The following is a 14,250-nucleotide window of genomic DNA, read 5'->3' as shown; positions in this document are numbered from 1 at the left end:
ATAACAAAATCAAAATATACAAATATCTTAATTTTCCTATCTACGGCTACGAACCTGGAGGATTAATTAGCTACATAATTTTTTCTATTGATTTAATAGTATCTTTAGCTTAATATTGATGATTCATTAAATGTTTATCCAACTAAATTTAACAAGACGCCATACTCGCCTATGTTGTCTTCGTCTTACAAACATACAAAATACCATATTTATTTTAACGTTCACAATAATCCATTTTACTGTTATTTTTAAAATTAAAGTAGACATTAGACAACTAACACAGAAATATTTTACAATTGTATTGTAAGGGCCGTTCTTACAATGTCCGGTTAAAGTTAATCGACACTTAACCGGCCGAATTCTGCCGGTAATAAAATCTGTTATCAGTCGGTCAGCGTTAACCGACACTTTACCGGACATTGTAAGAACGGCCCTAAGAGTCCATGAGTTATAACTTGTATTGCGGGCATAATAATATTATTTATTTATAGTCACAGTTTTATTCAAGTGATAACTGATACCAGAATACGATTACATGGATATTGGATTTTAATACGATTTTAATACACAATTCACATTTCAGTACTTCACAGTTCAAACCACGATTATAGATATTACTATATTAGGTAGATAGGTAGATTATAATTATTAATTGGTCAATAGTCAGATACTCCGACAGCCGATAAATTAAAGGTCCTTGCAAGGTGCGAATATTGGGTCGTAATATACTATTGATGGATCCACAAGTCACAGCATATTTTTTATTAACAGAAGTGGCTCCGGTACATTTCGGTTATCATGTACTGGTGAGTGGCGGGAGGTGGCTAATTAATCCGGCAGGTTTCCGTTTGTCGTTTTTGTACTCCGAACTATCTATTTAATATTTATTTAAGGTTCATATTTGTTCTTCCCGAACATACGCTACATTAAATTGTTAATTATAATAAATATTCTATTATTATTAAAAAATAAACATTAGTTAATAATAATTTTAATAAAATTTTTTTATTTAATCTTTATTTTGTAAAACGAGAAATCAATTTGGAATATGAAATGTAAAAAATGTAGGTACAAATCTATATATATATATAAACGAGATTGTCCCGAGTGATTTATTCATAACAACGCAGAGCTGAACCTATTACAGCTATAGATTTGAAATGTTGAGGGTAGATTATTTTTACAAATTCACAGTACACTAAGAAAGGCTTTTGCAAAATTTTGATTTAAGGGGTTAAAATCGGCAAAAAACAAATTTTTTTAGCGTAAATTGTATACCTATAAACGTAATAGCTGCTATTGGTTATAATATAGTTGAAATAATTAGTAGAAATTAGTATTTATTTATTATAGGTTGCCATCGGACATCGGTTATTCGGGCAGATCAGGTACAAGTTTGCATCAAATCGAATATTCGAACATTGCCTACCAAGATGGAAGAGTTGCCCTTTGTCCGCGATCCGACCCTGGATGAGTTGCACTTACTATGCAGCGAGTTATACCCAAAAGGAGTTGAACAATCATAATTTTTTTAAGTTATCATTTTTTACGGGCAACGAAGTGTTAGTAGTTTATTTATAAAGGAGACATGTAAAACGTAATTTATTTTTTGAGTAAATACAGTGCGTCAGTGCATAATTATTTAGGCAATACTTCTGTAATTTTTTGACGCCAAAAAATGTATTTAGATGGCACATCCTAATTATTCTCTTTTAAAGACAATAAAATACTTTATTCCAGCCTTTAGCCGATTACCATTGACACCATTCACGATAAAAATTGAATATTTTGTATGTGTGTTACTGTGTTCTACTTCCACTAATTAGATAAACAAAATACATTTGTAATTTACAGGTCATATAATACGTCGAAATAAATATTTAACAGTTTGGAGTAAAGTAGTTTTAATTTATACCAAAAAATGTGTGTAGTGATGCCTTAGTGACAACATGAATCTCCAAGCATTCGCGATTGACTTGTAGCTCGAGGCGTTCGTGTTAATGTTCATCGAAAAAGATCTGCTTTTCGCAATATTGAAACAGATGAGATCATTTAATCATTAATAAAGTAACAAGTAATGAAGTAACTCAAAAATATTAACCAAAGAAGTAAGAACAAGTGTTCAATCAATTAGTTATAATTTATAAATACCAAATGTATAACTAAATTTACTAGTAGTGTACGATATTTTTTTTTATTAAGGCTTACGTACAGATTACCCGGGCAGAATTTATATCCCAATCCGTCCCTGACGGAATAATATGTATTTATTACCTATCATCTAATGTGCAAATAATGACATATGTTCAGTTAAAGATGCAATAAAATATTAAAATAGCAAAAATCAATCAAATCAGTGCCGCAGCCAGAAAAATATTTGGGGGGGGGGGGCAGTTCATTTTTTCTCTAGCCTTTTTTTAAATGTTAGAATATCTAATTATGACCCCTTTGTTCATAAAGTATATCTATTCTTTTTATGACTATATATGTATGTTAACAACTATGGTACCTACATTGAATATGACAAAGTATTAATATTAACTATTATTGTAAACCATAGGGTATTCATTAATATAAGCATATTATCAATTTACAACAAAATAAGAAAATCGTTACATGTGAAATCAAGTGAATATGAAATGTTGTAAAAATATTAATTTCAAATGCTCATAAAAATTTAATTTGACTTTCTTGTTGACATTTTTTTGTTGATAAAGGTAGACAAACTTATGAGGAATCTTGTATTACATTTAGATATTCAAATCTTAGATTTAAAAAGAAAATTATTCATACATTTTTAACTCAAAATAATTTGCAAATTGTTGTCATTTTTTGAACTTTAAATGCTTATAAAAAAAAATTGTGACTGGATTTTTAATTTTTTTTATCTGCCTTTGAAACAATATACTAGGGGTCTTCTATTAAATTTTCAAGCTTTTTAACCAACAAATAAATTTTAATTGATATTTATAGAAAAAAAAACTAAAAAAAATGGAAACTGAAAATGTCCGTAAACAGCTCAAAATAAGTCAATATATTTGGAAAATGTTATGGTGCATAGGAAATGCAATTATAAACATTCAGTCTAAATTTCATGTACCTGCGGTCATTTATTTTAGAAATAAACCAAAAACCAAAATTCCCGTTTTTCCTTAATTTCTCTTTTGTTTTTCACGGCGCTTTTGAAAACTACTAAGAAATTTTTACTTTTGACCCCCCCCAAAGTACCAACTAGATTCACTTTCCTATCAGAAAAGATACTGTTGAAGAACATCCAATCACTTTTACTCGTCCTAAAAGGTGATGAGACACAAAAAAAAAAAATCATTTTAAAACCAATACATTCATCGTTCCACACAGAATCTAAAATACAACTTATTTAATACTACCTTTATTAAGGCTATGGTAAAGCTGGTCGGTTTTTGTGCATTAAGACCAATAAGCGGAAAAAAATAAACATCCAGAAGTCCAATTTCAATTTCTAAAAATTATAAGAATTTCTCAACTTTTTTTTTTTCGTAGGAAGCAAATTTTTTTTATAGTAATTAATACAGTAAGTGAAATTTGAAAAAAAAGAAAATTATATTGGTACTATACTAATATTAAATAATACTACAAATCAAAAATCCATTTCCTAATAACATAGAATTTTATAAATAAATTGCTGTAAAGCATTTTCTATACACTATAAAATTTACAAAATATTTTGACTCTTTTTGAGCTGTTTACGGCCATTGTCAGTTTTCAATTTTTTTAGTTTTTTTTTTTCTATAAATATCAATAAAATTTTATCTGTTGAGTATTAAAGCTTGAAAATTTAATAGAAGGTTCCTAGGTTATTGTTTCAAAGGCAGATGAAAAAAATTAAAAATCTTTAGTCATAGTTTTTATTTATAAGCATTTAAAGTTCAAATTTTGACAAAATACGGAAAAATCACGAAAAATAGCAAATTATTTTGAGTTGAGAATTCATAAAAATTTTTCTTTTTAAATCTAAGATTTGAAAATGTAATATAAGATTACTCATAAGTTTGTCTACCTTTATCAACAAAAATAATGTCTACAAGAAACTTAAATTAAATTTGTATGAGCGTCTGAAATTTATATTTTTACAACATTTGATATTCACTCGATTTCTCATGTAGCAATTTTCTTATTTTATTGTATTTAAAAAACGAATGACTGTAGATACTTGCACATTTTTTTGAAAATATTTTGACTCTTTTTGAGCTGTTTACGGACATTGTCAGTTTTCAATTTTTTTAGTTTTTTTTTCTATAAATATCAATAAATTTTTATTTGTTGGGTAAAAAAGCGTGAAAATTTAATATAAGGCTCCTGATATATCGTTCTAATAGCAGTTGAAAAATATTAAAAATACATAGGCACAATTTTTTTTTATAAGCATTAAAAGTTCAAATTTTGACAACATTTATCAAATTTATAATTTATTAATTATTTTGTGGTTAAAAATAAAATTTTAAAAAAATTTATAAATTTTAACTTTTATGGCTAAGGATTGAAAATTTAAAACAAGGCTCCACGTAAATAGGTTATATATAAATTACTTTATTCACAATAATATCATCAAATATACTTGGAAAAATCATAGGCTGACTGACCGTTTTCGCTCAGAATCGTTTTTCTTATACAATGATATTATATCATTGAATTCAAATTTACCACCATCCATTACAGTGACCCACTTGTAACCTACTGTACAGCAGAGCGACATCCACTTATCCACCTTTTTTTAGTTTTTTTTTCTATAAATATCAATAAAATTGTATTTGTTGGTTTAAAAAGCTTGAAAGTTTAATAGAAGGTTCCTAGGTTATTGTTTCAAAGGCAGATGAAAAAAATTAAAAACCCAGTCACAATTTTTTTTTATAAGCTTCTAAAGTTCAAATATTGACAAAATACGTAAAAATTACGAAAATTTGCAAAATATTTTAAGTTAGAATTTCAAAAAAAATTTTCTTTTTAAATCTAAGATTTGAAAATGTAATACAAGATTCCTTATAAGTTTGTCTACCTTTAACAAAAGAAAAATGTCTACTAGCAAATCAAATTAAATTTTTATGAGCGATTGAAGTTTATATTTTTACAATATTGGTTGTTTACTCGATTTCTCGTGTAGCGATTCCGTTATTTCGTTTAAATTCAAAAACGATTATCAGCAGATACATGAAAATTTCTCATTTTCTATACATCATCATAATTTGACTCTTTTTGAGCTGTTTACGGACATTGTCAGTTTTCAATTTTTTTAGTTTTTTTTTCTATAAATATCAATAAAATATTATTTGTTGGGTAAAAAAGCGTGAAAACTTAATATAAGGCTCCTGATGTATTGTTACAATTGCAGTTGAAAAATATTAAAAAGAGATAGGCACAATTTTTTTTTATAAGGATTTAAAGTTCAAATTTTGACAAAATTTATCAAATTTAAAATTTAATAATTATTTTGTAGTTAAAAATGTATAAAATGTTCTACTTTTATAGCTAAGGATTGACAATTTAAAACAAGGCTCCATGTAAATAGGTTATATATAAATTACTTTATTCACAATATCATCAAATATACTTGGTAAAATCATAGGCTGACTGACCGTTTTCGCTCAGAATCGTTTTTCTTATACAATGATATTATATCATTGAATTCAAATTCAACACTATACATTAGTGTGACCCACTTGTAACCTACTGTACAGCAGAGCGAAATCCACTTCTCCACCTTTTTACATTTGATATTCACTCGATATCTCATGTAACGATTTTCTTATTTTGTTGTAATATAAGGCTCCTGATATATCGTTCTAATAGCAGTTGAAAAAATATCATTGAATTCAAATTTAACACCATCCATTACAGTGACCCACTTGTAACCTACTGTACAGCAGAGCGACATCCACTTATCCACCTTTTTTTTTTTTTGATAAAGGTAGACAAACTTATGAGTAATCTTATATTACATTTTCAAATCTTAGATTTAAAAAGAAAAATTTTTATGAATTCTCAACTCATAATAATTTGCTAATTTTCGTGATTTTTCCGTATTTTGTCAAAATTTGAACTTTAAATGCTTATAAATAAAAACTGTAACTAAGGATTTTTAATTTTTTTCATCTGCCTTTAAAAAAATAACCTAGGAGCCTTCTATTACATTTTCAAGCTTTTTTACTCAACAGATAAAATTTTATTGATATTTATAGAAAAAAAACTAAAAAAAATGGAAACTTAAAATGTCAGTAAACAGCTCAAAATATTTGGAAAATTAATGGTGTATAGAAAATGCTAATATGAACATTCAGTCAAAATTGTATGTACCTACGGTCATTTGGTTTAGAGTTGCACCAAAAACCAAAATCGATTTTCTCAAAAACAGATGTTGCGTAAAAATTCCCTTTTTTCCTTAATTTTTCTTTTGTTTTTCACGTCGAGTTTAGAAACTACTAAGAAATGTTTACTTTGGACCCCCCAACTAGATTCACTTTCCTATCAGAAAAGTTACTGTTGAAGAAAATCCAACCACTTTTACTGTCCTAAAAGGTGATGACAGACACAAAAATAAAAAAAAAACACACATCATTGTAAAATCAATACATTCATCTCTTCGCTCAGAATCTAAAAATGTCTACAAGAAACTTAAATTAAATTTGTATGAACGTCTGAAATTTATATTTTTACAACATTTGATATTCACTCGATTTCTCATGTAACAATTTTCTTATTTTATTGTAATTAAAAAACGAATGACTGTAGATACTTGAAAATTTTACTGAATGTTTGTATTAGCATTTTCTATACACCATAACAATTTTGAAAATATTTTGACTGTTTTTGAGCTGTTTACAGACATTGTCAGTTTTCAATTTTTTAGTTTTTTTTTCTATAAATATCAATAAATTTTTATTTGTTGGGTAAAAATGCGTGAAAATTTAATGCAAGGCTCCTGATATATTGTTACAATACCAATTGTAAAATATTAAAAATACATAGGCACAATTTTTTTTATAAGCATTTAAGGTTCCAATTTTGACAAAATTTATCAAATTCAAAACAAGGTTCCACATAAATATGTAAATATATAAATTACTTTATTCACAATAATATCATCAAATATACTTGGTAATATCATAGGCTGACTGACCGTTTTCGCTCAGAATCGTTTTTCTTATACAATGTTATTATATCATTGAATTCAAATTTAATACCATCCTTTACAGTGACCCTCTTGTAACCTACTATACAGCAGAGGGACATCCACTTACCCACCTTTTTTAGTATTATACATTAAGAGAAAATATTCAAGTTATTGCCTGTGATATTAAAAAAATAAGATTAAGAAGTCATAAGAAAATAACAACTGACAATATAAAAGTATAAATATATAATATTATATAATTAATAATAATATAGCTGTAACTGTACTTTATACAACAGAATACACTAATACAGATTCAACTTAAATATAGAATACCTATCCATGGATTAACAAGTTTTTAAAATAAGAATGAATAAAAAAATCAACTCAATATTTAATAGCGTGAAAATATTATGAGGTCAAACCATATAATAGTTAACTTGATAAACTACATAATATTTTGAAATTATTGCTTAAATAACTTAATAACTTTATAACACTATAACGAGTTTTAAAATAATAATAATGCTCACTCAGACAAAAATAATGTATTTAACTGATGACAAAATGAAATAAAGTAGCAATAAATAAAAATAAAGTTTTGTTTTTATTTAAATTAAACGATGTTGACCAGATCCACAGCAATTCACACGGTACATCATCCGGGACCCTAACAATGTATTAATTCGATAAAATAATAGTCAGGGTTACTTATTAGTCAATCCACAAATGCGGGTCGAGAGCCCCTTCATATCAATTTGACTTTGTTTAGTAGCAATAATTATTATTAAACATACTGATCACACTTCTTTATTACACCAAACACAAACATTTATGGACTAATAGACTACAATAAACTTAAATAAAGCCATATTAGTTATTAAATATTATATTATACATAGGTAGGTAATACAATGTATTTATTATATATGATGGTGTATGTGGTATGGTATGGTAAATTGAAATATAACTAGTTAGGTATATGTAAAGTAAACACTCCCAAGTTTAGAAAAAAAATGTTTTCTGTTTTGAGAAAATAAATATTTTAAAAGGTAAAATAAACAATTATTGATTTAAAAGCATTTTAAGTACGTAATAAGAATTTTAAAATTTAAATATCTATATTTATAACGACGTATAAATTGTCCACACTCCTCAATTAGTTGTGATGAAAGTAGCTGAGTGACGATTAAAAATGTAAGTTTAAAATTTAAATTATGAACATAATATATATATATGTATAGTGTTTTATGGGTGTGGTTGATCTACGTGCAGCTTATCGTTTAAGGTCAGGTACTTAAAACATGGTCAAAAATGACAACTACTATATTGCATAGTGCATACATTCAAATATTCAATTAATAATTAATACTCATTAAGTATATTTTGATTGCTAATGTTGGATTTTAAGTGGATTCTTCGAATTTAACACGAAAGTTAAAAACATAACCTTAATTACAACTCGCGTTTGATTGGATTATTTGGATTTAGGTATCATATTATGATATTAATGGCATCCACACTAGGGGGTGTTGAACATAGCTAAATTGTCACTATATAAAAACATGAAATTGTTTTTATAAAACATAATATATATATACATATATATTTTTGAATATAACCTCTCTCCCAATTGAAAATATCAATAAACGGCATTACATGCCTATATAGGGCTTAGGCTTTAATTATTAGACCATACAAGTAAAAGCACATATATTATTTAAACATTACACCTCTATCAGTAGAGTACTAGAGTCAATCAATTTTGAAAATGTAAATAAAAAAAGATAATGTCAAATGTGACTTATTTTTATCCATGAGGTATGAAATATACAAAGATTCATTTTCTTCACGTATGAACCAAGGATTAAGGTTTTATATAAATTACAATTAACTCCTATTGTCTGCAACAAGACAGGAAACGTTCAATAAATGTTTGTTCACAGCGAAATATGCACAAGTATCCCGGCCACTTGATTCAATTATTCTGTACTGCAAAATAATTACGCATAATAATAACCTGACGATTACATTTTGCGGATTTTAAATGTTACCTAACTACACAGTTTTTTAAAAACACAACTCAATAATTTTTTGTAATAAAATAAAACTATACATTTAATAGGTATAGGGCGTAAAGCTACAGCAAGATGACATATTAAGATGTAATATTATTACTTATAACCTATAAGTATTAGCGTAGTGTAAATTTGAATTCTTTAAATAATATCCTTAATCCTTATGTAGTAATGTAAGTTTTTGAGAAATAAACAGCAGCACAATTTTGTTAAATAAAACCAACTCTTATATTAAACCACAAGCAAAAATAAATGCAAAATGCATTTATATCCCATCTTTAGTAATAAATCAATATACGTTACCTAAACATACAATTTACCTATAAATATAATTCAATAAACGTTTTTACACAATATATATGCAATATAATTAATTACGACAATAATATTATCTAAAATACTCGGAACACCAAATCAAATATTACTTAACGGGGTTTTCAAGGTAGATATTATATTTAATAATACTATTAATATTTAATATATTGGTCACGAGGAAACCGGATGTATACTTAAGTCTATAAATTACGTTGTTCACGGTTTAGTACTTTTACTAGCCATTAACAGTGACAAAATAATCATTTTCATCCTCATCCAATATAAAACTTATTTTGTACTAAATAATATAACTTTATTCTTAATATAATGTGTAAAATAATACATTTTAAGAAAAAGTAAAATTTGTAAAATCAAATAAACTACAAAATCAATAGTATTATATTATATTATTACGGTAATTTATATAAGATCCATACATAATATAGGACAATGTTTTACAGATTTAATATATATTAACATGAAAAAGGATCTACGCATTAATACACAGTCTAGTTCATCCTATTGTTCAGCGGTTTGTTTGTGAGCGGTCAAGTGAACTTCCGTAGCACCCATCATATCCCATCACCACCTGACGTTTATATTTTTACAAAATTCCTACTTTATTTATACCTCAATAATACTGTATCCGGTTAAAAAGTTGATATGAAAATATTTAGTACTAATGTGTTAAACTAACATTCAAATGCTTCAAATATAATATTCTGATAAATTGTTTCTAGAGTTTAAAAATCTCAAATTTTTAAAACAATTGAGTACCTATATTATAATATGATGAAGCCCAGCGGAAACGGAAATGGATACTAACTATAGACTATAGGAATGAATTCGAGTGTTTCATTTTAAAACCCCTAAACATTGTAAATTTTAATTAAAATATTTTTTAGGGTTTCTGCATATAAATGTCATGATTAAAAAAATAATTTTACACCTGACCACATTATAAATATAGGTAATAGGTACCATACCATTCGCCCGACACGAAACCAATAAACGGCGCACATGTAAACACCGGACATAAAAAAAAATATATTCTCAGGGAGATTTTTTTTCACGATTTAAAATCCTAGTAGGTACATAAATCAATACATTATGCAAAATTATATCAAATAGATCCAATAAGTGATAGAAACTAAGATATTTCGTATTGAGTTATTATTTATTATAAAAAAACACTAAGTACCTAGGTATATAATGTATACATAGATATTACCTGATTTACTATACATTCAGAATTGCATAAGAGTCCTCCGTGATTTGAAGTTTCATTCTAAAAAAAAATAATTAAAATTTTAATTAATTAGAAGTTACAACTATAAAGAACATGTCTTTTGTAAAAAATTATAGTTTTTTTATTAGAATAAATTTGATGAAATTTACATAAATTCGTACTAAAAAGAAACTAATTATCAATTAAAACAAATAACTGATTACATAAGTTTATAATCATAAAATGTAGGTAAAATATATTTTACATTTTGGTTTTTGTTCAACATTTATTCCTATTTTATCTGCTTGATAGTTGATTAATACTAAACTCTATTGTATTAAGTATGTATTTCAAAATATAAGAGTAGACAATTACTATCGTTTATTATCATAAATTAATAAATGTTTAACGATTTTATTTTGTACCTACCGATCGTATTCTTTAGGTGGGTAAATTTAAATTAAACAAATAGGTAAACCAATTAAATATGTACAGTGTGTATCGCTGCAATTTCTACATTAATAAATCTATTCTAACAATATTAATTGTTATGCAAATTTTATACTTGAAATATGATAGTTGACATTTTTAGTTATAAATTAGGGCGACAATATTATAATTGATAATTAATTATTATTAGGTAGGTATTATTATATGTTTTGGTTTGCTTAAAAATAAAATTAAAAATGCTAAAGTATTTTTCAAAAAATTGAGATTTTTCAGAGCCAATTTATTTAAATACTTAGAACTAAGTTTAATTATTTCCACAAATAGTTTAACGAATCTATAGGTAGGCAGAGTGTGCAAGAATAAATACGGCGGACACTCTGTATAATATGAAATTATAATATACCTAGAGTTCAAACTACAACTATGTACAATTTTATCAACTAATTTTATGTAGGTATAAAATATACCATGTTAGTGTATATTATTATATGATTTTGTATTTTCACTAATATATTTTTCATTAATTTCAATACTACTCGTATTAGGTACTTATGTAAAATAGTACAAGTTATATTTTATTAAATACTATAGGTACATCTATGTCTATACAGCATATTATAATATAATATGCATACATATTATGTACCTATATATTATACACTAATATTATAGAATATTGTATTGACGTAATGCTTCTTTTTTTTTATTTATTTATACAGCTTACAATCTGTATTTAAAAAGAACATAATGAGTAAATATGATCACATATTTTGAACCTACATAATAATAATATAATAATATTAGTTTTACTTGATAAGGGGGCTTTGATAGATCCCTTCAGAACTTGTTAAATTACAAATTAGAGTGATCATGATTCTATAACAAAAAAGACCGCATTAACGTATATTTTCTATAAAAAATATGAGTATGAAAAATAATAATAGTTAGCTAACTAAAAATCATTTTGGTCTAAAATAAAAAGCAAAAATTAAATTAAATACAATCCAAAAATAATTTCTAGACACAATGGGATTGTTTCAAAAAAAAATAAACCTAAATGAAATAAATACGCGTGAGAATTATTTCCGTTAGGTGCCCAAAGAAATATAAAATAATCACATTTTTGAACAGGTGGTTGAATAATTGTTCATTATCTACCTACGAGTGAAATAAGCGGACATCCTGTCCGCCCTTGTAGATGCGTAAACTACCTTTAGTAATAATAACCGTCTGGATGAACAATGTTAAATTTTAGTTATTATTTACTTGTTAGGTAGCCATGTATATTTACTACTTTTAAATCAAGATCATTACTGCCACAGAATAAACCACTTCTATTTATCATTACAAATGTATGGCATTTCGTTATCGATACATACAACATACTACCAAAATTTGTTAAAAATACTTTTAAATACAATTAGTCAATTATATAGTAATTCTTAAGTTAGGAAAAGGTTTACTATCATTTTTATAATCTAAGACCATTAAAACTGATTAATAATGCGTACATAAACAGTTAAGTAATTATTATGTGAATACCTAATTGTGTAATAAAACAATACCTATAATTAAAATTAGCAAAAACATAATAATAAACAGTACAATTTAAACATGTGGTACCTAATTATATTATAATAATTTAATTCAAAAAATTAGCCTATGGTTTATGAATTAAAAAAGCACTATTAATTTATGCAGATTTGTAGCAGTCTTTTTAAATATATATTGATTATTCATTATTAAAAATATTAAAAATAACTAATTAAAATATGTCTTAGTAGCAATACACATACCTATATTATATAAAAGCAATGTGTAAGCTAGTAACTACTAATAGCCAATAGGCTATAATAATAGTAACAAAATAGTTGATCGATACCCGGATGGCCAGCAGTGGGCAGGGGCCAGGGGGCAAAGACGCAATTCGTAAATACAAATGTATACACAATGTATACAAAAATAAAGTTACGGCAATAAAATAAGTCCATTTCAATCTAATTATAGAATAAGCTACAAGTCAAAATTACTTTACTAATTTACCAGGCCAAATCAATCTGTAGGACGATAGTACGCAACATGCGTGAGGGCATGATGTAACGAAGTATATTGTGTTGTCTACGTCGTACAAACAAACAAAATAATATGTACAAACGAATGGCATCGGTCGTACCAAATTTGCGGTGATTAGAATCGATCGTGTGTTATTTTTAATATTAGAGTGAACCTAACCTATGATAAAGATTAAGGAAGATGTAAGAACATACTAATCAGAGCTTTTTCTTCGATATTTCAATTCCTAAGTGAGTTATAACTTAGTGAGTACCTATATAAAATGTTCATAACTTGCTTAAAAATTGAAATTTCGTAAAAAATACCAAGGTACAAACACAGACAATATTTTTATCATTAGTTTAATAATAACTAATAAGTAAATTCATTAATTCATTATAATCAATTATTCTTTATATTAAAATTTATACTTAGTATCAATTAATGCATACATTTTTTTAAAACATTATTTTCATGTTGTAAAACCAATATAATATTCACTCTGCGTCTAAAATGAATAAAAGTGCACATCAATTTTATTTCATTAATATATTACCTTTCTATTATATTAATGATAAAATAGACATATTATTCTATATAATATATATATAAATATATTATGCATATATACATAAACCTACATACCTATAAAAAGTATTAAACTATAAAATATAAACTTATATAGACATGCAGATATATTTCCAGCTTATGAGGGACACTGTATAGAAATGGTTTAACTAAAATGTTTCATCACGTCAGTACACTAAATTGCCTTAATTAATTTGTGAATTTTATGACCAGGGAATGTATAACTACAAAGGGACAATAATATCATATAATATTTTTAACCATATTTGAATGTAAATTATAATAACTATTCTTAATTGTATGACTTATTTAAAAAAAATAACAAAAAACAATTAATATATTATAATATGTTCATTAACACTAGGTTTATAATATATAATCTTCCAAAATAG

At 25.9% G+C, this 14,250-nt stretch overlaps 1 protein-coding gene across 3 annotated transcripts in view; it reads right to left on the bottom strand.

Moving 5' to 3' along the window:
* LOC132951738 (proto-oncogene tyrosine-protein kinase ROS-like) overlaps positions 1-14,250 on the bottom strand; it is a 31,413-nt gene that overhangs the window by 14,339 nt on the left and 2,824 nt on the right. For all 3 annotated transcript variants that reach the window (XM_061023659.1, XM_061023660.1, XM_061023661.1), the window contains exon 2: positions 10,772-10,828. In XM_061023659.1, coding sequence (XP_060879642.1) covers positions 10,772-10,828 — 57 coding nt within the window. The remainder of the gene's footprint in view (positions 1-10,771; positions 10,829-14,250) is intronic.

The sequence above is a fragment of the Metopolophium dirhodum genome, chromosome 9, assembly GCF_019925205.1.
Source record: "Metopolophium dirhodum isolate CAU chromosome 9, ASM1992520v1, whole genome shotgun sequence".
Lineage (NCBI taxonomy): Eukaryota > Metazoa > Arthropoda > Insecta > Hemiptera > Aphididae > Metopolophium > Metopolophium dirhodum.
Note: the sequence above shows the minus strand (reverse complement) of the source record. Positions and strands in the feature narration are given on the sequence as shown.